At 39.5% G+C, this 27,616-nt stretch overlaps 1 protein-coding gene across 1 annotated transcript in view; it reads left to right on the top strand.

Annotated features, from left to right (window-relative positions):
- The window catches only part of LOC129106094 (plasma membrane calcium-transporting ATPase 1-like), a 93,583-nt gene that overhangs the window by 46,217 nt on the left and 19,750 nt on the right, over positions 1-27,616 (top strand). Inside the window, 14 exon segments of the mRNA XM_054617422.1 lie at positions 933-1,130; positions 1,966-2,223; positions 2,863-2,988; positions 4,531-4,656; positions 8,038-8,073; positions 15,234-15,256; positions 15,259-15,418; positions 19,100-19,314; positions 19,446-19,688; positions 19,782-20,023; positions 20,120-20,357; positions 22,245-22,424; positions 23,423-23,510; positions 23,744-23,850. Of these exon segments, the coding sequence (XP_054473397.1) occupies positions 933-1,130; positions 1,966-2,223; positions 2,863-2,988; positions 4,531-4,656; positions 8,038-8,073; positions 15,234-15,256; positions 15,259-15,418; positions 19,100-19,314; positions 19,446-19,688; positions 19,782-20,023; positions 20,120-20,357; positions 22,245-22,424; positions 23,423-23,510; positions 23,744-23,850 (2,240 nt within the window).

The following is a 27,616-nucleotide window of genomic DNA, read 5'->3' as shown; positions in this document are numbered from 1 at the left end:
CTTTTTTTTCAAATATTATTTATTTTCTTGTGGAGCATTTTAACAGTGAACCACTACTGGATAAACATACAGGGATCAGTGAAACCTGGAAACTTCAAATTTTTCCTATCCGTGTGGCTGCACCTGAACGCACCACATGTCTGACCTTTTAACTGGATCTCCAGACAGAAAGGAGGAAATAGTGAATATGAAAATGCATAATTTGTCTTTGGGTGGAAGAAATCTCTTTGGTGACTCGCCCAAATAAATACTGCATATGGAAATACTGCAGTCTTTCATGGCAACAAAAGTAGGTCATGTTGCAAAACTGCTGTTTGTGGAACTCTGTGAAATCTTTTGGTAACTATAGAGCACATTCTGCCTTCACTGCCTGTCGGTGCACAGATGCAGTTTGCAGCGAGCTAATCACACTTTCAATTAGGGATTTTTTTACTGGGTTCAGTTTGAAACACTAATGAGAGTGATTAGATATTGGAAAAGTTAATAAGCAGAGGAAACACACAAACAACGCTTAATGAATCCATAGATTATACTTTTTATCCATAAATCAGAAGGTTAGAGCCAGTCTTCTTTCTTGAATTTAAAATGAAATTAATTAAAATCAATTTTTAATTTATTGTACTATCTTTTTTGAGTAGTAATAATATAATCAATATACTTTACATATACACACTGGGCGTTAATCTTCGCTTCTATCCACACACCTGAAAATCTTTTGTGTGCCGATTTGTTTTGGGTTTGAATTTTACTTCAACACCGTCAGCTGTGCAGAACTATTTATTTCACTCAGAGGGACTCGGATTCAAAAGAACATTAAATGTGACCGTTTCGTTAAAAATCTATCTCTACTTTTCGTTCATGAAGCAAAGTCACGCTCTAGTCTGTATTCCGTGTTGATGAGATTATTAATGTGTTGTGTTTTGCGTCTGCAGGTCTGTCTGGTAACCCCGTTGACTTGGAGAAACGTCACACGTCGTTTGGAAAGAACTTCATCCCCCCCAAGAAGGCCAAGACGTTCCTGCAGCTGGTGTGGGAGGCTCTGCAGGACGTCACGCTCATTATTCTGGAAATCGCTGCCATCATCTCGCTGGGCCTGTCCTTCTACCATCCACCAGGGGGCGACAGTGAAGGTCGGTACCGTCGAGAGTCTGAGCTGAAAGACACGAGCGGAGATACTATTATGTTCTTCTTTTGTGGGGTACATTTGTAGATTTAAGTAACCTGGGAGATGTTTATATTCTAATATTCAAACACATGGTGGGTAATTATCATAAGTTGATCCCAGTGTTTTAAGGCCCGATATATATAAATTGTATCACTGTTAGGCCGATAACATTATAGACCAAGATTTCAGTATTTCTCTACCATCATTTAAATCTTTGAAAAAACTAATAAGAACTTCATGTTGGGGAAATAAATAATAATATTTCTTGTTATATTATTATTATTTTATTTTATTTAAAAAGAAAAATTTTAAGTATAGGATATTTTTATATATTGATTATATATTGATTTTTTGGCATTTCTTTACATGATTTTTTTTAATTCATTTTTTTAATTAATTTGTTTTTATGTATTACTTCCTTTATTAATTCATATTTATTTCATTTATTATTTATTAATATTCATAATTTTTTTCTATTTACCAATCAGTAATTTCATTTGACCTGTGCCTGTTTTCCATGTTCAAGAACCAAAAGAAAATGATAAATGGAAGATAAATATTTTCTTTTATCAACAAATGGTAATCATTTGCATAAAATTGAATATACAAGAAAAAGAAAAGACAAAAATGTAAGATTATGTTAAAGCGTTTGTGCATTGTGTTTGTTGCTAAAACTAGCACTCACAACTCCTATTGGAAGTTGTAAGTTCTCCAGCTTTGTTTTTACACAGAAGCTCAATCTGTTTGGACATATTTATTTGGTAAAAAGTCAAATTCAACACGCCCTCTTCCTCTCGCAGCATGTGGCGAGGTCGCAGGTGGCGTGGAGGACGAGGGCGAGTCCCAGGCCGGTTGGATCGAGGGCGCCGCCATCCTGTTCTCGGTCATCATCGTCGTCCTGGTGACGGCCTTCAACGACTGGTCCAAGGAGAAGCAGTTCCGCGGGCTGCAGAATCGTATCGAGCAAGAGCAAAGGTTTACCGTCATTCGCAAAGGCCAGGTGATCCAGATCCCCGTGGCCGAGATCGTGGTGGGAGACATCGCTCAGATCAAATACGGTACGAGACCCGACACGACACCAGACTGAAAAATATCAAACCTGTGATGTCAATAACTGGATGGTAATTTTCCGCTTGTTAAATCTCTAAGGTCTTGTGAGTTTTACCAAAACCTTTCATGCCTGGAAAATCCACAAACTGTTTCTACATAAACCTAGATTTGTGAACAGGAGCACTGTCATGTTGAATCAGGAAACGACCTTCCCCAAAGCTGGAAGCACACTATTGTTTAAGAATATCGTTAAGATTTCCCTTCACTGGAGCAAAGAGCCCTAGACCAAACCATGAAAAAGAGACCTAAGACAAAAGTACACTAAAGTATACAGACAGGGCTGTAAACAGTGTATGGCTAATGGGAAGTACATAGATGTGTGATGCATCATAATTACATGTTCAAGAAGGATAAACGAAATTTAAATTCAAGCTAAAAGGGCTTGTTTTTTAACAATACCAGTCTGTTTTTAGCATTAACAGGAGAGCAAAGCACTATGTACTCAGCCGTTTGTGTTTAATGTAATGTTTTGGTGCTCAGCCTTCATCAGAGTATGGGATGACTGAAGCAAAGAGCCAAAAATGTGTTTACACTGCAGCTGTTTGGATAAACTAATGAAACGCACCCTCTGACCTCTGCGCCTGCAGGAGACCTGCTGCCTGCTGACGGGATCCTGATCCAGGGCAACGACCTGAAGATTGACGAGAGCTCTCTGACTGGAGAGTCCGATCAAGTCCGAAAGTCTTTGGAGAAGGACCCCATGCTGCTGTCCGGTGAGTGCCTGCTCGGTCTCGTGACACGGACAAACACTGATGGTTCTCTGTTAATTCTGCTGATATTCATCACCCTTAAACAAACACATTCACTGACTGTTCAATTCTAGTCCCCTCTGAAGTATGATGCAGAATAACATCTCATAACTAATCAATATGCATTTTTTATACAAGTTATTGCAACTCAGAGTACTCTAAAAGTAGCATGCAAGCTAATGATAAGACAGTACGAATATACAAAGTAAAAGAACTGGAGACTAATGTGTAAGGCGACAAATAAAGATATCACATAACTTAAAGATATTAAACCTGTTAGTTTGTTTAATGTAAGGGTAAAATCCCCTTAACCCCTTTCACAATGGACAAAGAAACCCACTAACATCTACCAACATCTGGCTTTGATGTGATGGAAACATGACACCCAGATGTCAGAAAATGTTTTGCCTCTTTTCTAACATAGTGCTTGTTTAAGTGAATATATAATAGATAAAATTAACAAGCATCTGTACAATTATTACAATAATTAACATACAAAACATGGAATTATTATGCTCTCCCCAAAGCCAGTGGACTCCAGTCAGACAACAGTAATTTTACCTCACCTTGTTAGTTTGAAAGAGACTGAATAAGTAACCGATATAATAAAGAAGTAAACACTGTTTACTAATCGTTTATTCAGACACGTTCTTGATGTTGAATTTGACACAAAAGAAAAAAGAAAGGCATATTCCTAACTTGCAAAGGAGTCTATCGCCTGTTTAAGCAGGTTTTCTCATGTTTAAAAATGTATACGTGATAATTTTGGTGGAAAAAACGGTATTTTAGAGATGCAAAAACAAGAGCTAAGCGTAAAGGTCAAAACTCAACATTCATGTCAGGTGTTTTGACACTTTCGAGAGTTCTTTGTGTTTGTGTCTCCATAACGTAGCCTCTATAGTTTATAGACCAGTTTTGGTGCCCAGCTATGGGATTAGTGTGACATTCAGGCATTGGAGGTAACTTTTAAGCTTTGTGTTTATTCAAGGAGTGGCTCCCTATTATTCCAAGTTTGTTTGGAGGAGCTGTTGACTCAAGTAAAAAGCGTGAACTTGGCAACCCTGCTTTCCCTTCTCTGAGCCTCAGAATTTATAACTAACCAACTAAATATAATCTGGTTTATTCTTGTTGAGCTGTAAAATGTTTTATCTATAAGGAGCAACAATTGATCCTATGTTATCAGAATATTTAGCCACATAAATCGGTGTGTCATCAGTATAGAAAGATGCACCTTGTCTCCTAATGACACTGCCAAGAGGTAAGATACTGTAAATTTAAAAAGTAGTGGCCCTAAGAGTGATCCTCCAAAGTGCACAAGTTGATTATATCAGCTAATTGTAATACTGAAGCACAAATGAAATACTGACAGGGGTCTTTTTTAGGTGTTTATATGCAGCTGGAGGAAAGATCATTCGCCTAACCTCAGTCATGCATTGACATTTAAAATAAAACAAGATCCAGTTGTGACTTTTGTCTCTTTTTTGACTCTTGTGAATCTCTCCTCAGGGACCCATGTGATGGAGGGATCAGGCAGGATGGTGGTGTCAGCCGTCGGCCTCAACTCTCAAACTGGCATCATCTTCACTCTGCTGGGCGCCGGAGAGAACGAAGAAGAGAAGAAGGTCAAGAAAAGTAAGACATGAGACAAAAGCCGATCCCACTCGTTGTTGAAGTGTTGAAGGTCATACGAGTACACTAAGTGTGTGAAGTGTGTGGAGAAAAGAAAGACAACTATCATCGTGTCAGCTTCTGAATATTTCTACTCTACTGTTTGAACAGTGCAGATTGGAAATATTTGCACGTTTTTTTTATCAGCTGGTGTTGATTTGAAGTTCCTCCTGTCGCACTAGCCGACTGTCAACAGGTAGAGTTCATCCAGTCCGAGCTGATAACAGCAGAGTTGTTTGAAGGGTCTAACTATAGTATCATAACATAAGTGAGCTTCAATTGATCACGAAAGTGAATAAATGAGACCACGGATGAGTTCACAGGTAGTGGTCATATCTACTGAACAACAACTAAAAACAACTGACATAATATTTAAGTACCAAAAAGGGATATGTACGATAGCACCTTTTTAATTGACCGTTCACTAAACCCCTCCCCTAAACAGTTATTGTCCAATCATAGCTCAGCAACCATAACAAGGCACAGTAGGCCTGTCAGAGTTTGGATTTCTCCACATGTTGAGGTGTTGTGAATGGTTTTGTAGTACGTGAAATACTTTTCATCCAGAGAGTTTGTACTGTGGCTTCATTCCTAATTAACCTAAGCTGCTGACGTTAGCATGACTGGCTAACAAGCTAACTACCTACAGTTTTGATCGAGGCTGTGCCTGAGAGAAATATCTGGCTATATGTTTGTTTAACTGTTCTTTGATAACACCAGGGATAAATAGCTCTTCCATATCAGGACTTGAAGCTTTAGCCTCAGTATATCATAACATGATGCAATATGTATGCGACCATTAAATTCTCATTTAATTTAATTATTATTTATTTATTTTACATGGTTAATTTATTTAGGGAATCAGTTGGAAACAATAAAAAAGTACACTGTAGACCGAATCAAATGTTGGAATCTGACAGTGATTTTGTTGTTTCGGTAACAGGATAACAATGAGAGGCTACTTTTGTTTACTTCTGTCTTAAATTAAGGACTTATTTTTTTAAAGTACTAATAATTGTAATGGTTCATCTTCCATTGTTAAAATTGTGAACTGAATAATTGCTAGATGGGAAACTTTACTGTAATCAATTCAGATTTTTATTATAGACTTGCAAATTGATGCATCATTGTGAACATTTCACTCAGTCAACACTTGAAATTTGTTTTTCCACACAGACCTTAAAAAAGACAAAATAATCCACCAAAATACAAAAAAATCAGTTTGGTTGGTCACCTGAATAAACACTCCGTCCTGGTCTCATTTATTCACGGTAGTTTATGGCCACTATACTGAGGTATTGATCTAATGTTGGTTAAAACTGCGAAACGTAGCTTCCTTTTGTTTTACATACAGTTGACTTTTTGAAGTGGAACCCTTCAAAAAGTCCAGATGACCCTCGTACTGTCACAGAGCAGTTTGATGTAAACCAACAGGCTTCTGCAGTCGGTCTCTATTGCTTTTGATTTGCTTGTGATCATGCTAACCCCCTTTTACTCATGTCTTTTTTCTTAAGTTTGTTTTTTTTGTCTGATCATTTGTTTTACTGGCTAAAGTTTGAGTTTGTCAGGCATTCATTGTGAACTGGCCGAATGAACCAGCTCAGCGGAGAGAGACGCTCGGGTTTACATTTCGGCCTCAAGTCATTCATTTAAAAAACCAAACTAGTAATGAATTCCTAATGAGGAGGACCACAAGACAAGTTTTTAAACTAAAATGTCCACATAATTAATATTGTCCACACAAAGTCTGAAACATGTATTAGTCCCCACAAAGATAGAAGTACGAGAACACACACACACACACAGATCTGTTGTGCGTCTCTTGAGTCTCTGGTAACAGCAGACAAACAACACACTTTACCGTCACACATGACTGCATCAACCCGCCAAATACACATTAGAATACACACACACACACACACACACACACACACACACACACACACACACACACACACACACACACACACACACACACACACACATACAGGTATTGATGTAAAGTCACATCCTCTTGTTATCTTACAGATAACAAGAGGATGCACACGCACACAGCTTCATCTGTGAAGCTGGTGAAGCTGATGAAGCTGTGTGTGTGTGTGTGTGTGTGTGCGCAAACACACACAGGCACAAACACACTTTGCAGCAGTTCAGTCTTTGTCATCAATCACAAACCACGAGCTGAATAACAAAGAGCTGTGTAAGTGTGTGTAAGTGTGTGTGTGTGTGTGTGTGTTCATGTTGGTTTCGACCTTGCCAAACCTCCTTTCGTGATAAAAGCAGAGAGCTCCATATTAGGGCAACAGGAAGCTAATGCCCTGCGGAGGAATATACCCCTGACCTCCACCTGTCACATATCTGATCAATACATGACAGCTGAGAGTGATAACGATCAGAGTTCAGATATATATGCAGAGAAGGAAGTAAACAGAATCCATCAAAGTCACTTCAACAACTAAACACAAGCTGAACCAGTCCGCACTTTGTTTGAGAAAAAGTGCAGCTTTGTCAACAGCTTCCCACTAAAAGTTGGAAGGATAATTGTTGACCAATCGTTACATTTGTTGACCTTTTATAAGAAAGTCGACAATAGAGAGTCGACAGGTTATTAAATGAGAGAGAGACTGCTGCCCCTGAAAGACCTGAACCAGAGACATTCTGATTTATGTCCAGCACCTTAAAGGAATAGTTCACCCTCAAACAATAAAAACTCTACCTAGTACTCACCTCCCTACTGGGACCATAGAGATTCTTTGGGAGGTGAGTACTATATTTAATTTATATGAGTATAATGAATTTAATTATTGATCAATTAAAATCAAGATAATGTTAGAATATAGTTTGTTGTCATTTCACAGATGAAGCATAAACACAAATAAATGCAGTTTAGTTTAAATTGCATAATTTAAACTAAACTGACCTTTAGAACAATAAATAAAAACCACAAAAACTCCAATATACCATACAAACAACAAGCTAGTGTGTATAAAACAGATGTACATGTACACAGAACATTGTAGTAAATCAGACCAATAATGTATAATAGTTTTATTGTTTTACATTCAATCAAATTTTCTGAATCAAACTTTTATTTATTTTGCTCACTGATTTATTGATGAATTGATGAGCTCTGCCGTCAAACACTGTTGGTCCTCCGCAGCAGGAAGTGGCGTTTCTCTCTCCTCTGATTGGTCCATTCCTGCCCCACAACACACACACGACACACGCACACACCTGTGGGTTTCTATCAGTTTGAACTTTTGTGTTCTCCCTCAGTTTGTTTTGATCTTATTTTTCTTTTGAGCCATCTTATCAGCATTCCGCCCTCTCTCTCTGTCCGAACAGGTAAAAAACAAGGACCCCCCGAAAATCGCAACAAAGGTAACCCCTCCATTCATCCATCTGTCGCTCTCTGTTCCTCCATCCTCCCTGTTACTCACCCCCTCCTCACCCTCCACCCAGCGGCAGGAGGGGGAGTGTCCAGTCCATCTCTCTTTCTCTCTCTCTCGCTCTCTCTCTCTCTCTCTCTCTCTGCTGTTTAAAGGGGGACGTTCTCTCGCCTTGCTTTACCTGTAAAAGGGTGCAACTCTCCACCTTCAGGCCTTTTGACAGCCAATCACAGCGTTCACAGTTTTCATGGTAACTGTCGAAGGGGTAATAATGGGAGTCATTTTTTGTGCCTCAAATTCTGAGAGCATGTTGGGACGTTTTGAGCACAAGACAATCATTTTTAAAACCACATTAATTTAATTTTGTGTAGAAATGATCAATTTGTATTTCAATTAATTAAACTAACGTTTGATTGAAAGCTAAGCAGCCAAATAATTAAATAATTGATGTAGTTGCATTATTTTTTTTTTACTTTAAGTGTGCCTCAGAATTTGAAATGATTCTAAATCTAAGAAAATATTTTTCTCTGCTATATTTAAGAGGTGAACTTATTGTCAGTTAATTGAAAATTAATCAGAAGCCATTTAATTGCCAGTTAATTGTCAGTTGTCATTGTTTTAAGCTAATATGACAAAACTTAACTGGTCAGTTTCTCAAATATGAATATTTTCCTTTTCTTTCTTGGTCTTCTATGATGCTAAAAACAAGCATTGTTTTTGTACTTTGTTATATACTGCTTTGTTATTATTGTTAATATGTCATGTTGGGTTTTTGGAAGTTGTCATTTTTAATTTTCAGACATTTTATAGACTGATTAATCACTAAAAAAAATCGCAAATAGATTGACAATAAAAATAATTGTTACTTGACAACCTAGGGTGGCTGATAGTATTTAGTTAGTCAGCTAGTTATATAAATATAACACACAATTCAGGGATTCACACTTAAAGTCTGTTATTTTAAAGGAACTACTTTAATGAAAATAATGCTGTATCTTTATCATGTAAGAAAACTAGCTTAATTCTTCTATATCTTATCTGGCTAGTTTGCTAGTTACCTACCGAGACAACTAGGTTACAACTTAATAAAATACACATAAACTTCCAGAACAGAATTTGATAAAGGTTATTGAAAACTAGTATCGGCAGAGTGAAAGAGGTTATCATTGTGTGCTTTTGTGCTTATAATATCTAACACAAAGTATATTTAATGAGTACAAAATACAATTTTGTTTGCAAAGTTAAATTATTTTAATATAGTTTCTCTATAAAATATAATTTATGTTCTTGCATAAACCCAAATGTCCCATCGCGCTCTGAGAATTGAGACACAAATGTATCTCCACCAGTGAGGGTCTCTCTCACATGCTCGTCTGACCTCTAAGGTGTCCTTCATGGGTGACGCTGTGTCGAAATCAAGCGCTCCCTCGGTGCTTCCCTCAATATTTAACATGCAAGGGATTTTCTGGCTGCATGTTTGTGTCGATGACGTCATCGCTCCAACCTCCAAACTCGACCTGCCAACCGTCCTCAATGTCCCGTGTGATCCGACACATGTCCAACTTCCTCTGCAAGCTGTCTCAACACACACACACACACACACACACACACACACACACACACACACACACACACACACACACACACACACACACACACACAAACACACACACACACACAAATGCACACCAACACACACTGCTCCCCTCCTCCCGACCTCCCATGGTTTGAGCATCTGCTGTGGACAGAATGCTTCTTGATGTACACAGAAACACACACACACACACACACTCCTTGCTTTTGGATGCTCATCACACTTTTTCACACAGAAATATTTCGCAGAGCTGCAGTCACGGATGACCTCCAATAAAAACACACGGAGAACAAAATACACAGAAACACCTTTAGTCAGATTGATGATTTTGTAGTTTTCAGTCGTGTAAGAAGTTTTCAGGTCCTTTAAAAACTGTAATCTGAAAAGTAACTAAAGCTGTCAGACAAAAGTAGTGGAGTAAAAGGTACAATATATCTAGATGTAGCGGAGTAGAAATATTAAGTTCCATGAAATCAAAATGCTCAACTGAAGTATGACTACCAAAAACTCGAACCTAAGTACAGTATTTAAGTTAATGTACTCACATTCCTTAACTTGAGATTTCTCACCACTCTGTTGAGCTCATTAGCCAATTTGAGCTCAGAGTTTTGGTTTATGAATGTTTTTGCACCAGCAGCTGTTTATTGCTTAGCTACAATGATATTTCTTTCTGTCTGCTGGATGTAGAAGAAGCCGGCTGTTTTTACTTTATATTATTATGTTTCTGTCAGTTTACGGTGGAGTTCTTCTGCCCCCTAGTGGCCCAAAAACAATGAATGCAGCTTTAAATCAAACCCTGACAGTTGTTTAATACCGACATACGCTTCCAGGTTTTTCCCGTCTCTGTTACGCTACTTTAACGTCCTTCAGATATTTCACTGTAAAAGCCTCCTAGGGAAAGGAGAATTAGCTCAGGATTATTTTTATTGACTATTGATCTGCCAATCACACTTACCTGAAGCCCAATTTGACATCCAAAACCCACAGATATTCTGTTTACTATCGCATGAGACAAAAGCAACAAAGCCTCACAAAGATAAACTGGGACAGGCTTGAAATATGATTTAAACCATTTATCGTTTCCCAAAATGGTTATGGTTAATGGTTAATTTTCTGTAAATTGTCTGGTTGATAAATCGACTAATTTGTCTGAGGGGAAATTCCCTTTGAGCTTCTGAAAAGCTTTTAAAGGGAAACATCTGTGCAGGAAATAACACAACAGCGATACGAATTACAGCGAAGTAGAAGCAACTGGACAAAAGAACCGAAGGAAAACAATATTAGTGTTCAGAATAATGAGAGCAGCAGAGTGGTGAAATTACTCCTGTTGTGCTGAAGTGTTTGTATGAACAACACATTACAGAAGAGCAAATCAGAAAACAGGGAAGCTTCTTAAAATCAATTAAAACCAGTCCAGCAGAGTCATGTCATTTCACCACTCTGCTGCTCTCACTTTCTCTTTTTAACACCAATACTGTTTTCATTCACTCAGTCACCTCTGTGTCGCCTTGTTCTTTTTATGATTTCGATTACTGTTAAATTAGCTTGAATGAAACTTCCTGCAGATGTTTCACATTAAAAGCCTACCAGGAAAAAGGTGGTGTTTGTCCTTTTGAGCTGCTGGGAGGCTTTTAATTTGAAACATCTGTGCAGAAGGTGTTTAGGAAGAAGAAGTAAAAAAGGCCACAATGTTTTCTTGAGTTAGTGCAGGATTTAAAATGTTTTCCCCCATCACACAATTGCACACATTTATTATATTCTGATGAATGTGAAACCCAACTGATCCAAACAGTGCCGTGATGTTTGTTTTTTTGGCTGAAGCGAGGCTGTGGGTGTGTGTGTGGGAGTTGCACCCTTGCAGTATTAGTGGGCTGTGGGCTGTCGTCTGCTCCGTTTGTGTCTCTTCAGTTCCTTTTTATCCTTTTTTCGCCTTTTTGATTCCTCTCAGCTCTCTCTCACTGTTGCCTCCTTGCAGGGTGTTGCTCAGGACTTCATGTTGTCTCGTAATCACCGTTTGACTCTCTCCCTCCTCTCTGTTATATTGTTCTGTCTTGCTGAAGTCTCCTGCAGCCTCCACAGCTCTGCAGCCTCCTCCACCTGTCTCTCTCTCTCTCTCTCTCTCTCTCTCTCTCTGTCGTGGTTCTGCATCGCTGTCGTTTTTTTCCGATCCTTTGAGTTTCGTCTTCTGTTTGTTGACTTGCTTTCTTTTCTTTTCTTTTTTTCTTTTTTTTAATTGTCAGACACTCCTTCCCCTCTGCCCGCCGTGCGCTCTCCCATGGTTCAGTGCTGCGCCTGTTTACAGTTCTGTGGTTGGTCCGTGGGTCTCAGTCCTGTTCATGTGAAGCTGTGTCAGTTAGTTCTATGTTGTGGCTTGTTTTCAGAGTGGACCATGTGCATAAAGCTCCACGGCTTCCTGGTTTGACACCGACTCATTCCCACATTCAGAGTGTTTTAAATGTCACGTTGCGGTCATGCTGTTGTGAAATGACTTCCCTTTTTAGCAAAAAGGGAAACTTCTGATGAAACCCGGTGAGGCAGCGACTATGACAGTGATGGAGTTTTGGTATAAAATAAACATTCATGTTAAAGATACACTCCCTGCTTTTGCACCAGTTCCCCAAACTCCCTGTGGATGTTTTCTACAAAACATGAACAGGAAATGATGGTAATAGTAGCAGATTTCCTTTTATTAGAGACATTGAGCCCCATGCAAGAACATTTCTTATTTCTTTTCCATCAGATTTGCTTCTTCGAGTGCACAAACATCCCTGGTTGTAAATCCTTCGTTGTTCACTTGATGGATACCACCTGTTCATCAGGAGGTGTACTTCCGTGAGATTTGGTTATTAGACTAATCGGTGCCCCCAAACTGGCTTTATGAGGCGATCTGCTCTGCTGCGTTTGTAGACGAGCTCTGTTTACAAAAATGTCCCACAAGAGTTAAAAGAAGAATTTCACGCTTCAAGTCAGAAATCACGAGACAAAAACAATTTTTTTTTTGCAAAAAGTCTAAATTACTTTACATCTTAAATCATAAATCACTAGAGTAAATGTCAAACCACGTAACTGGGAGTAACGTCTTAAATGGGAATTAAGTTCATAATTCATTAGTTTTAATACACCAACCTCATTAAAAACAATGACATACCCTCAGTGGCCACTTTATTAGGTACACCTGTACAATTTAATGCCGTCCATTACAATAATACTGCTCCGCCATAAAGTTTACCTTTATGTTGCCTATAATGTTCAGGTTTTTTTATCATGTATGTAAATTGGAAGGACACAATATGATGTATTCCAGTGCAACAAGACTTTAACTATAACTTTATTATTTTATTATTTTACAGTTGTATTAGATTGCTTTAAAATCTAATTGTGCAGCAGCGTTCAACAACAAGGCAATTCAAGGAGCTTTACAGGAGAAATAAAGGCACTGACACAAGACATAGAAGAGACACAAGTCGAGATCAAAAGACACACAAATAGGATTTAAAAGGATTAAAACAAAGTAAAGTAATTGGTCACTGAGTGTTGGTTTCCAAGTCTACATAGTACTTAGTAGTACTCAGACCATGATCTGTTAATTAATAGAAGAATTAAAACGTACTTACTATTACAGAAAATACATCTAGACATAAATAATATAATACCATTAAAACCTCACCGCGTTCCCACTTTCACACTGTAAACAATGCAACACAATAAGCCTCTTAACACATCTATCTATCTGTACATTAATTAAACAACAGGATAAATCCCTCAGTGCAACAAGTTCACTTTTCTTTTCTGTTTGTTTGTTCTTGCATGAGGTCCAATCAGTCAGTTTGTTCAAATACATTTTAACTTCAACTTACTTGTGGAAACTCACTGAAGAAACGGCACAAAAAAAGTATGATTTACACTCTTAAACAGTCCAGATTATTATAATAATTATAATTAGATAGTTATTTTTCTTTTGGCTGCTTCCAGTGAAAGTTTCTCCAGCAAAAAAAACAAACCCAAAATGGAACAAATCTGATCTGAACAGTCGATGAACCAACAGAATTCATTACTTAACACCTCAGTAGGTAATAAAGATGTGACAATAGGAACAGACATTTGCCTCATCACTTTTAAATTGTATTCAAATTTCATTCAAATTCCCTGCTTAGATTTTTATATCACACGGGCAGAGTTTCTTCTCGTTACCTAGAAACTTCTTCTTCTCGGTCACCCAGGAATCTAAACCTGCTTTATGTCCATGATCTGTCCGTATTGTCGGTTCCAGAAGTGATGTTGACGTTGTTACCAGCAGTGACTCACCAACAGGGTCCAATAAGGGACGATGTATACGATGAATCAGAACATTTCCAGTATTTAATGTTAATAAATCATCCCAGTTTCAGTCGGCGTTGTCAGCTCAGTTGTTCACATCAAACCTCGGCGTGTCAGATCAGTGTAGGCCTGCTCTGTTTACATTCATCAACAGCTCACATTTCTTTGGTATGGAGATATGACAAAACAGCAGAGGATGAAGGGAGTGTATGCTGAATGCAATGTAAGCTCTCTTCTGCAGAGATCAAACAGTTCCCCCCCCAAAAAAAATAAAAGCTCCACGTTACAACACTACAGTCCAAACAGGATCCCAGCTGATGAAGCGGAATGCAAATACGCAGTTTGTTTATGCAAATGAGGAGCAAAGCCGGCGAGCAGGACGTGAATCCAGACTTCATAACTCAGCCTCGTTCCAAACTCTGATGTGAAACAAACACCGTGTGTGTGTGTGTGTGTGTGTGTGTGTGTGTGTGTGTGTGTGTGTGTGTGTGTGTGTGTGTGTGTGTGTGTGTGTGTGTGTGTGTGTGTGTGTGTGTCTGTGTGTGTGATTGACAGCCCCACGGTTAAATCCTCTCTGTTGTATCTGCTGTTCTCTGTTCTGTCTGCTGCTCTTCATTACGAACTGCTGCTCCCAACTCGTCTCTCTGAAAGCTACCTGGACCTTTTTTTTTTTTCTTTTTTTTTTTCTTAAATGATTGTTCTGTGATCATTAAATTGATGAGACGCTGCTCTTTGCGTTCAGCCAAAGGGGGGTCACCATGTTCATAAAGATGTTAAAGTTGATAAAAGAGTCAGAGGTTATTTTTGTTCTGATCTCTGAGAAGAAAAAAAAAAACTTGTCCGGTTCGTTTTCAGCTTTCCCCTCCGACTGAATCTGTAACGTTTTCTCTGCCTCTCTGCCCTTCATCCCCAAACCACTCCTCAACCCTGCTCCCTCCTCTTTGATTTGTGATTTATTATTATTTATTGATTTAATTCATTCACCTTTTGTCAACCCGTCCTGCCTTCCTCCCCTCATCCTCTGCTCATGTTGAAAACTTTCCATCTTCATTCTTTAAAAAACACCCGTCTGCCTCCTTCATCTCCACCTCTTCTTCATCACAAACCCTTTCCTTGACCTCTCCTAAACCTCCTCCTCCTCATCTCTTTTTTTACTCTCCTTACCCCCTGGTCCCACCTTCCTCCTCCTTTTACCCCCCGACCCACCACCCTTATCAACCCCCCCCCCCTCCCCCTCTCAGCCAAAACCCAGGACGGCATCGCCCCCTGGAGATCCAGCCGCTGAAGAGCGAGGAGGCCACCGAGTCGGAGGAGAAGGAGGAGAAAGAGGAGGTCAAACCAGTGAAGAAGGTCAACGTGACCAAGAAGGAGAAGTCGGTGCTGCAGGGCAAACTGACCAAACTGGCCGTGCAGATCGGGAAAGCTGGTGAGGAGACACACACACACACACACACACACACACACACACACACACACACACACACACACACACACACACACACACACACACACACACACACACACACACACACACACACACATCATATCAGTTTTAATCTCAGGACATGTTTAGCTTGGCACAAAGACTGGAAGCAGAGAAAGGTTTAGCTCCGATAAAAGAACTTTAAAGTGAAGTCAGGTCAAGTTTTTTTATAGAACACATTCAAAAGTATTGATTTACTAAAGTGCTTTCAGATTTAAATGACTTAATTGTGCATTAGATTTGCATCAAATGGAAACTTTTCTTTATAACTGTCATGCACAACAATTATGCATCTTAAAATCGTAAAGTGGCAGTAATACAAAGCGATGAGTGGTTTGTTCTTCCACTGGCATCCATAAAAAAACATCACAACAGTGCAGGATACTCAACAGTTTTTAACAATAAATAATTAAAAGCATATTGCTTGGGAGGGGGTTTAGGGAAAACGGTGAGGAAACAGGGCAAAAATAAATAGGTGAATAGGTGTAATGGAAAATATTAAAGCAACCATGTGGTCATATTATGATTAAGTGGACTCAAACACAGTTATAAAACATTGTTTCTTCAGACGGGATAAAAAGCTTTACTTTGGACACAGCCTTGCATTGAACCATGCTAACGTCAGCATGCAAACAATGACAATGCTAACATGCTGATGTTTACCATGTGCACCTTCATAGTTTAGCATCTTAGCATGCTAACATTTGCTAATTAGCAGAAACCAAAAGCACAGCTGAGGCTGTTAGCACTGTCGTCAATTTCGCAGGTATTTCGTCAAAAGACAAATATTTAGAAGTTTTGGAGGAACTGAAACGTTGACCTGATGATAGTGCTAACATTTAGGGGGATCTACGGACCGGGTCCTCTTCAGAGTATTTTTGTGTCGGCGAGCGTACTTCTCCCACATGCTTGGCACATGGAAAAAGTTTATTTTCGGTTGCAATCTGCAACATCACCACTAGATGCCGCCAAATCCCAAACACTTGCTCTTTTAAGATATCGGCTCACTACAGAATGGATTGGTGATAACATGTTAGCTAACAAGATACAACATGTACATTTAAAAAGTTTGTGAGTTGTTGAAAGGTGGATTTTTTTTCTCTTTAAGTAGAGCTATACGCTAGCAGTTTCCCCCTGCTTCCAGTCTTTATGCTAAGCTAGGCTAACACCTCTAAGGCCGATCTCCGTACTAGACTCACAACGATGAAGCTGATGCTCATCTTCTTACCTGACTCTGGGGAAGACGATGAACAAGGGGATTTCCAGAAATTTGGGACTGATCCTTTAATAGCACACAAAATGATCAGGCAGTGAAGGGACTGAGGGTCAAAATGCACTCAGTTTATTGGAACATGATTCATCCCTGAATTTAAGGTATTTTTTGTGCCATTTCAATTGACCTTAATACACCGCGGGGCTTTCAGGACAGGCCTCAGTCATACACTACAGAAATAGAATTTGGGCCGAAACACTTTGACAGAAGGTGAGTGACGTGAGAGGTGAAGCAGAAAGACACAAGCGAAGGATTTCTCTGTTCCACCTGGTCTCACCTGATTCTGGTTTTACCCTCAGGGGGGATGTCTGACTCGAAGGCAAATATTTATGAGACAAAAAACTTTTTTGGTTTTATTAAGGGAACCGTGTGGTAACCTTTAGGGGGTGGTAACATTAAGGGGGTATATATATATATAATAACCTGAAAATAAGAATACTTAAGGTTTACAATAACGTTGTTACCTTAGAATGAGCCATTTATATCTACATACAAAGCCGTAGATAGATATATTCATCAAGTCTGCCATGTTGCAACACCAAGTTACATTACGTTACATTACAGTCATTTGGCAGACGCTTTTATCCAAAGCAACTTACAATAAGTGTATTCAACATAGGTATTCAAGAGAACTACTAGTCGCCAGAAGTCATAAGTGCATCTCCTTTCTTAAATAGCATCTAAAAGCATAAACCAGAGCAAAAGTATAGTGCAGAGGCAAAATACTACGAAAACAATAATTGCAACAAACTAATACGAATACAATAAGTGCTACAAACTAATACGAATAGGATAAGTGCAATAAACTAATACGAATACAATAAGTGCTACGAGGAAGGCTCAGGGTAGTACTTCATGAAGAGGTGAGTTTAAAGATGGGCAGTGACTCTGCTGTCCTGACATCAGTGGGAAGTTCATTCCACCACTGAGGGGCCAGGACAGAAAAAAGCTGTGACCGGGGCAACTAATCGCCCCGAGGCAGCAGAGCGAAGTGGTCGGGTGGGGGTGTAGGGCTTGACCAAGGCCTGGAGATAGGAAGGAGCTGTTCCTTTCACTGCCCTGTAGGCTAGCACCAGAGTCTTAAACTGGACGCGAGCTCTTACAGGGAGCCAGTGTAGAGAACGGAGAAGGGGAGTTGTGTGGGAGAACTTGGGGCGATTGAACACCAGACGAGCTGCAGCTTTCTGGACGAGCTCCAGAGGTCTGATGGCCGACGCCGGGGCTCCGGCAAGTAGTGAGTTGCAGTAGTCCAGGCGGGAGATGACCAGAGCCTGGATGAGCACCTGCGCCGTCTCCTCAGTGAGGAAGGGGCGAATCCTCCTGATGTTGTAGAGGAGGAATCTGCAGGAGCATGTGACCGATGCAATGTTTGCTGAGAACGACAGTTGGTCGTCCAGGGTCACACCCAGATTCCTCGCAGTCCGAGTTGGCGTCACCACGGCATCATCAATGGTGATGGACAGGTCTCGGTGCGGGCAACCCTTCCCCGGGAGGAACAGTAGCTCGGTTTTGTCCAGGTTGAGCTTCAGGTGGTGTGTCGCCATCCACTTCGAGTTTCTACAGTAGCCCAGAATGGACAAACCAAACACTGGCTCTAGAGAGGGACATTCACGTTTTGATGCCTTGCGTTTGCCACTGTAGTTCTCCAACTCATTTGGCACATGATAGAAGTTTCAGTTGGTTGCAATCTGCAGCCTCACCTCTAGATGTCGCCAAATCCAAAACACAGCACCATCAAGTACCAAGGCTTCCTGCTAATAGTTTTACCTTTGTTTTGCATCCAGACCTCGATGTCTTGCTAAAATATAAAACAATAATATTCTTTCGGCCAGAATCACCACCTTTGATTTCATTGCGTTTTAAAAGCTTGATATATCCAAATGTTGCATTTAGCAAGCAGTCAAGTCAAACATTAAAGAATAAGTGGATTGACAAATACGAAAGCATGCAACCTTTTGCAAACTTTATTTATATATTTATTATGACTTTATTTGTTAAATGATAGTAGAGACAGATGGAAAACATGGAGATAGAGCAATGTAACATGAAATGTTCAAAATCGAACAAACAAACTTTTTTATATAGCCTCAACCAAACCACATTTTTACTCGCAGTACTTACAATGTTTTATTTTAGTTATTTGACATCAGATAGTCCCTGAATGCCTCACCAGACATTTTAAAAGTGTTGCCACAACAGAAAAAATGACAAACAACACAGGCTTATTGCTGTAATTTGATACCTCCAGTATGTTTTTCATATTTCATGCCGTGGAAACCAGCGGCCTCTAAATATAAAGCTGACACCAAAAGGACGTGTGCTTGTGTTTAAACTCTGCTCCTTCTGACCAGGTCTGATCATGTCGGCTGTGACCGTCATCATCCTCATCCTCTACTTTGTGATCGACAACTTCGGGATCCAGGGTCGCTCCTGGGTGGCCGAGTGCACCCCCATCTACATCCAGTACTTCGTCAAGTTCTTCATCATCGGCGTGACGGTGCTGGTGGTGGCCGTTCCTGAGGGGCTGCCTCTTGCCGTCACCATCTCTCTGGCCTACTCCGTCAAGGTGAGCAGGATGGGGAACAGAGGGGATTGTGGGAAACAGTACTTGTTTCAACTTTAAGGCCACGTCATGTAGTTCTCAAACCCACATCTTAAAACAAACCTAAACGTCTGCCCTCCTTCTCCATATTTTAGAAAATGATGAAGGACAACAACCTGGTGCGTCACCTGGACGCCTGTGAGACCATGGGCAACGCCACGGCCATCTGCTCCGACAAGACGGGCACGCTGACCATGAACCGGATGACGGTGGTGCAGGCGTACATCGGTGACACGCACTACAAATCCGTCCCCGAACCCGACGCCCTCAAACCAGACACTCTGGAAGTTATGATCAACAGCATCTCCATCAACTCGGCGTACACCACCAAGATCCTGGTGAGGAAACAAAACAAAAACAAAACCGGTCCTCTTAATAAGTTGCCTCTGTACCTTTTAAACATCACATCCAAACCTTTTGTTCCTCCTCAGCCTCCGGAGAAAGAGGGCGGCCTTCCTCGCCACGTGGGCAACAAGACGGAGTGTGCTCTGCTGGGCATGGTACTGGAGCTGAAGAGGGACTACCAGCCGATCAGAGATGAGGTCCCAGAAGAGAAACTCTACAAGGTTTACACCTTCAACTCCTCCCGCAAGTCCATGAGCACGGTGCTGAAGAACGCTGACGGAGGTTACCGCATGTACAGCAAAGGAGCGTCGGAGATCGTCCTCAGAAAGTAAGAAAAGAGATAAACACTGAAAAGTATAAATCTGCCAGAGGGAAGATGGTCGGATGGAGTAAATGGGTGACATTTCTCATTTTCTCTTTCCAGATGCTCCCGTATCTTGGACGCCCAGGGTCAGGCTCGCGTCTTCAAGCCGAAGGACCGTGACGAGATGGTGCGAAAGGTGATCGAGCCGATGGCGTGCGACGGTCTGAGGACCATCTGCGTGGCCTACAGGGACTTCCCCGCCGAGGCCGGAGAGCCCAACTGGGAGAACGAGAACGACATCCTGAACGAGCTCACCTGCATCGTCGTGGTCGGCATCGAGGACCCCGTCAGACCTGAGGTACAGAATTTTTGTTTAACTCCGCCCACTCATATAACTGCCTGAAAACACTTCCTGTAATCAACACTTCCTGTAATCAACACCTGGTGCTGGGTTATAGTCCTGTTTGGAGAGCATCATTGTACATGATACTTCATCAATTTTTGTCCAGCAGCCAGACTTTTGCTTAATTTAAGTAAAACTGGATGCCCACACTGGGAACCTTATTTTGGTACAACTGAGTATCAACACTGATTTGTTATTCAGGACCACTCATTGAGGGTCCCCCCTGGTTTTTACTTAAGTAGAACTGGGGACCAGTTTAGTACATTGAGCTCGAATCACCAGAAAGAGACATGAGCTCCCCAGAAGGCCCCATTTGAGAAATCTAAGTAGAGCTCTAAAATATCGACTTTCTTTCCGTTTAAATGCATGTTTTCCTAAATACTAGGGTTCCCTAAATAAATATTAGGCTAATGGTGGTTATTTGTTCATAACAATTTCTGCTAAATTGTGTAACGTGTCACTGTTATCCTGCCATTTCTTCCTTAACATTCGAGGATGTAGTATATTCATTATTGTCATGTGATGTAGCCTCGGTTTGCATTACTTTGTTTAACAGACAAAATCATTGCCTTCGCATTGTGAAATGGCATTTTTATTGTTTCTAGAGTGTTTTAAAAAAATGATGTAACGGTGTAACGGTTTAGTATGAATCATATTTTGTTTAATTGTTGTCCCAGGATAAATATTCTCTGTATCAAATTTTCTTTTGTATGTTTTGCATATGTGCATGTGCACACTATCCTTTCACCAAAAGCCAAAGTGTATTTTGAACACTGAGTATATTTAAGGTCTTCACTGATCATCGGTGTTTGTAATCTGCAGCTGCTTTCACTGCTACAAAATGAGTTCCTTTGGGTTTAAAATGCTTTGCATGTTCTGCAGCTATGAAGCAGAGTCACTAGAAGTTCAGTTTGTTCCTGAAAGAACGAAGAAAACAAAGAGAACAAAGAAAACATGGAGCCCAAGAAACCAAACCGATCTGACAGGCTGCTCATAATAATATTAAAGGGAAAGTTGTTTGGCTGAAAACATCCAACAGTCCATGACAGACTTGAGATAAACGAACAATGTGAACAGCGCAGTGAGTCGTGGTCAGGTGTTCGGAGGCTCTGAAGTGTTAAATGAAGCCTGTAATGAAGCTCAGAGAGCGTCGGTGCTGCTGCCTGCTGCTTTAATGTCGGAGCACAAAGAACACAGACCGGATGGAAATAAGTGGAGAGCAGCAGGCGTCAGGTTATCGCCTCATGACCTGTCAACACCCTGCAGAAGATTTTAGCTTTTAGGCCTTAAATTCATAAAACCCCCATCCTAGTTACTGTTGCCATGCGCCTGGCAGCTTTCCATTCCAGCGCTGCATATATTTAGTTTACAATTATAACAGCATGATACGTACATGCTATTGTGCTATTGCATAAAGTCATATTTCATAATGGCGGTCCAACCCTCTTCACTTAGGTTAAGACTCCCCGCTGATTGAATCAAAGATGTGATGTGTGTTTGTATTTGTAACACAGAACTCCTGTCGGTTTTTCCATCAAATGCCAGTTTGAGCCGCCTGCTGAGAGGAGGGATTTGCTCACAGATGTCTGTCTGTATCTCTTTTCTCTTCACTCTGTTATCAGAGATGAATGAGGTCTCTGTTTGGATAAAGAGCAGCTACAGTGGAGAACCTGCTTGTTGGATGAGTCTAGTCTAATACGTTTGGGGGTCTGAAAATGTTGTTCTGGATCCAGATTTTATTAAAAGACAGTGTTTCATCTCTTAATCTCCTTTAAACCGATTTATAGATAGTTTCTCTGACCTTCTGAACGTCTTTCATGACGTTTCCTTTCTCTCTTCCAGGTACCTGAGGCTATTACCAAGTGCCAGCGTGCAGGCATCACCGTCCGTATGGTTACCGGGGACAACATCAACACGGCCCGCGCCATCGCATCCAAGTGTGGCATCCTGCTGCCCGGAGAGGACTTCCTGTGCATGGAGGGAAAAGAGTTCAACCAGCAGATCAGAAACGACCAGGGAGAGGTGAGACGGAAAGTTTGACGCAGCCAAAAGTATTTCATTTGAGTTTTAAGATGACGCATAAAAATTCACCTTGATGTCATTTTTGTCTCTTCAAGTCCTAAACATGTTTACACATCCAGTAGCTAGATGGGCAACCCTTCAGAGTCCAGTATTAGTTTAATCATGCTGTGGGAAATATATTAACTTAAAAACAGGTTGCACATTACACTTGAGTTAGAACTTGAAATGATCATCTTCCTGAGCAGGTGGAAGTTTCGTCTTATTCACTGTTGTCATAGATACAGAAAGATTGTCGTGACTAATGATAGAAAATCTTCTGACAAACTAGATCCTTGAACAACTTCTTTTGTTGTTTGTTGCAGAAACTGTTCAGGTGTTTACTTCTGCAGAATCATTTACACAAAGATTTAAGTTTTCAGGAGAATTATGTTTATTATTATTGTACAGTCATACTCAATATTAAACCCACGATTAATGATCAATGTTGTATTTTGGCTAATTCCCACAAGAAGGCATTTTTCACACTACTTTTTAAAAAGAAGTCAGAAAACAAGTAAATTGTTCTTTAATACTCCACATAAAGCAACTATCTTAATACAGATGTTTTAGATGAGTTTTGTTTTAAGAGTTGTGACTAAGATGTATACTAATATGACATTTTAGAGCTAAAAAAATAAGTCAGTGTTCATTCAATCCTAATTTTGCATTTTGGTTCTGCCATTTCTTGTTACTCGTGAGCCAAAATACACTGTGATATATCTGCAATGAGCAAATATTATTTATTATTCTGACTCTGTTTCAGCTGCTGCAACTGAATTCTGTTTCTTACAATTTGTCAAAAGTCAGTCTGGTTATATAACCTGGTTGGATCAGTAGAACCCTACTCTGTAGATTGATTATGGTTTTTTGATGGTGATGATGGTTTCTTCACTCATTGTGATTTCACAGTATTTGGTACCTAATGTTGATTTTTTTTTTTTCTTGTGTTCCGTTTCTAGGTGGAACAAGAGCGTCTGGACAAAGTTTGGCCCAAACTACGTGTTCTGGCTCGTTCCTCTCCGACAGACAAACACACTCTGGTCAAAGGTGGGTTCAGTATTATATAATGTTTGTTGTTTATTATGTTTTACTGCTGATCTCATGTGTATTTGTCCTTGTGTACAAGGTGAGATTGTTTTCAGCCATATCTCAGATTGATTGAACTCTAATTGATCTACGGTAAATTGTTCTGGAATGTCTATTTTGAATTAATTTGTTGAAATGTTCATGAACTCATTTAAATGGATATTTTTGGTGTTGTTGTTGTTGTTGTTGCTCAGGTATCATCGACAGCCTGGTGGGTGAAACCCGGCAGGTGGTGGCGGTGACAGGAGACGGTACCAACGACGGCCCCGCTCTCAAGAAAGCTGACGTTGGCTTCGCCATGGTAACCACCTCTTTTTATATTTCACCTTTTTTCTTTCCACAGCTCTTCACTGTTTCAGTCATCTGCTGCTCCAGACTGCTCCAAATCATCATTACATAAAAAAAGAAAAACCCTTTTGAGTTAATTACATTTCTAATGCAGCCATGAAAAAGGGTTATTATCTCTAAACTTCATCCACAATAACTCTTGAGTTTTTAATGCCATGGATTCATTAAGATAGCTGTGAAAAATAAATCAATAAATGTTGAGCTTGGATGATCTTCGGCTCAGAGGGTCCCTGCTGCTATTTTCCAGAGAATCATAACACAGAGAGGGTTCTGTCTCTTATTATTGAGGTTCATGTCTGTCAGACATGAGGCGGTAGAAAAACTCATGTCACGATTATCAAGGCACAAATAATTGCAATTAACAATATTATCCACCTATTCATCAATATATGTTTTAAGCTCTTAAAATGGCAATAAAACATACTGGAATCACTTTAACTTATATTTTGTTAAGAAAAAAATATTCTATAGCTTCACTGATATGACACAAACAATTAAGATCTTAAATAAGGTAATCACTAATCATAGGCTTCCCCTGCATGATTAGTCAAATAAAATATCAACATTGTGTGAGTCTGTTCTTATATGATAAATCCTGTATTTAAAATAAAATAAAAACATTTTTCTCAGTGAAAGAAATCACATTTTGTTCTTCTCTACTGGGACAGTGAGCTAGATAACTTTTCACCCCAATAATTGAATTCACCACAACTTATTGTGAGTATTCTTTATCACAAATCACGATAAGATCCTATATTGTTCCATCCTTAATGTCTGTCTCATATACAGTAAATAATCGCAGTCTTACATCCTGGTCACAGACAAACCTGATCAATGATGTGAGTCTTATCTTATTTTGTCAAAATTTGCATAAAACAAAATTTCTAGCCATTCTGGTGTGTTTTAGACATTTGGATTTCTTTTTATTAATTTCCCCACATTATGATTTTTTCTCATAAAAACTGTCCCAGAACATAACGTACACACACACACACAAAATTATGCCCAACATTAAGATAATAATAATGATAAATGACATGCCTATCAAGTAGGGGTTTGTGTGCTCTGATGGTTTAAAGGGTTAAATGCAGTTTGGTTTCGTCTGATAAATCTTGTTAAAATCGAGACAAAGACACATTTAAACGTGAAGCAGCTCTGCTCGCTGTCACTGTGTAGTAAACAATGAATGTTTCAGCTGCTGCAGATCCACAAATATTCACAGTGCTTGGTTTCTCACAGCTGAGAACAAAGAGTTCCACTGAACCAATGATCAGCTGATACTCTGGCCGATACGGATAAATCAGAGTAAATTGCCTGTGGATGAGCTCGGTAACATCAGCTGCCTCCTCAGTGTGTTGTTGTGACCTTTGTTTACTGAGGAAAGTCATCCAGACACCAGAGTGCCGCTGAGCAGCTGCTGCACAGCCAAACAGCCCTCTGACGATAGTTACTGCTCCTAAACGCACCACAGGGGCAGTCTGGGGAGTTAAAACCGATGACCCTTCAGTCCTAATGTGTCCCTTTGGGAATATTTCAGTTCACACCCCAGTGTCCCAGTTCAATTATCACCTGTTTGGCTGGAAAACAGAGAGCGACCCTCCAGACTCGTGTCTGGGAGAGTCTGACTCTGCAGAGAGACACGGTGACATCACAGCTTCTCAACACGACACCAGTCAACAATATTCTCTCTTTAAAGAGGCCCTATTATGCTATTTTCCGGGTGCATATTTTTATCTCCAGTGACAGTTACAACATGTTTACATGCATTAATGCTCATAATCCTCCTTGTCTTTCTCATCCTGGCTGTCCTGCAGCACCTCTTCTCACCCTCTCTCTGAAACGCTCCGTTGTAGCGCTTGCTCCTCCCTCCAGAAAGCAAAGTCTGTCCTGATTGGTCAGCTAGCCCGCTCTGTTGTGATTGGTCTACGATTCACATTTAAAAAACTCTTCCTCCAGAGATTTATGTCACCTCCATAACATTGTGACCTCATAAAGTTACGGAAGTGAAGGAGATAATTCAATGGAGCCGTTTCAGGCAGCTCAGGAGCTTCTGAGGGGGAGGATAACTCCTTTTAGGCGTGAACTTCAGGTTTTACTCTGTACGGACCTTTTACATGTAAAATTATATATATAACACACTAAAGAAGAGGGAAAAGGTGGAAAAGCATAATAGGGCCACTTTGTAATCTTGAGCTGCATTATACCTAAAACAAGAGGCCAATGGCCAGCTTGTTCTCTCTAAGAAACCTGGGTAAAGACAAGCCTTCTGTATAGACATATATATATATATATATATATATATATATATATATATATATATATATATATATATATATATATATATATGTATATATATATATATATATATATATATATGTGTATATATATGTATATATATGTATATGTGTATATATATGTGTATATATATATATATATATGTATATATATGTATGTATATATATGTATGTATATATATATGTATATATATATATGTGTGTATATATATATATATGTATATATATATATATTATATATATATGTATGTATATATATGTATATATATATATATATATATGTATATATATATATATATATATATATATATATTTTTATATTTTTAACATTGAATTTCAGCGGTTTCTAGTCTGAAGCTGAGCAGATGGTCTTTCCTCCTCCTCGTCCTCATACTTGTCATATTGCTTCTGCAGGAGAAGATGAACACGGCAGAGTTTGAACGTCAGTCACATTAAACTCTACGTAAAAATAATCAGATCATCATGAGACTCCAGCTGGATCTTTTTATTAGCGTTAGAAAGAGACAACTTGGTGTCACAGCTGAGGTTTTTATGTTGACCAATAAGCAGTGGGAGAAATCTCAAGTGAGCCGTCGCTGTTTGTAAAACCAAACATTGATGTTCCTCTCTCAGATTTGTGTTGCAATATGGAATATTTTTTCCTACTTTCTTTCCTTAAAGATCATCTTACGACCCATTAGGTTTATCTTGCAGAAAATGGTTATGATAGCTGGAACAGATGATTTATTTTATTGTATTTTTAGCTTTAGAGCAGCAGAGACTGTTTGATGTTTGGCCTCTTTGTTATCCAGTGAGGCTTGTTAGATATCAAAGAGGCCACATCTCATGCACTGATTCCTCCGTTTGGATTCATTCTGACATCACACATACCACGGCATCAGTTAGAGGATCAGTCCGGCTTTATTATTCTATTTTTCTAACTTTCAAGTAATCTCATTAAAAAACATTATGTAAGTCTGTCTCTCAGTGATTTCCTACTCTGTGGCTCTCAGACCCAAACTCATTGGTTTCAACTGAAGATGTAAAATACAAAATATAGTTTCATTTTTAGAGAAGACTAAAAGTAATTTCATAAAACAGCTGCTTACTGTAGTTTTGGATAAGCGTCACTCAAACACCAGGAGATTTTCAGCCTGGATTAATCCACATTTGGAGCTCTGGTTCAGTTTTACCTAAACTTTATTTAAAAAAACGACAAAACCATCAAGACCCAAATCACAATAGGCCTTATCTTTACATTTTGAGAAGAACAAATTTACCAAATATAAACAAAAAATAAACACATTTTTGTGACTGCCTTTTCCGAATCATTTCATATTATCTTGAATAGCAACACCAGCCATTTTGAAGAGATATGCGTTTGATAAATGACAATTTTCTTTATGCATGTGTTGTTGAAAACAT

The sequence above is a fragment of the Anoplopoma fimbria genome, chromosome 17 (assembly GCF_027596085.1).
Source record: "Anoplopoma fimbria isolate UVic2021 breed Golden Eagle Sablefish chromosome 17, Afim_UVic_2022, whole genome shotgun sequence".
Taxonomy (NCBI): Eukaryota; Metazoa; Chordata; class Actinopteri; order Perciformes; family Anoplopomatidae; genus Anoplopoma; species Anoplopoma fimbria.
This window is presented reverse-complemented; position numbering and strand designations above follow the sequence as displayed.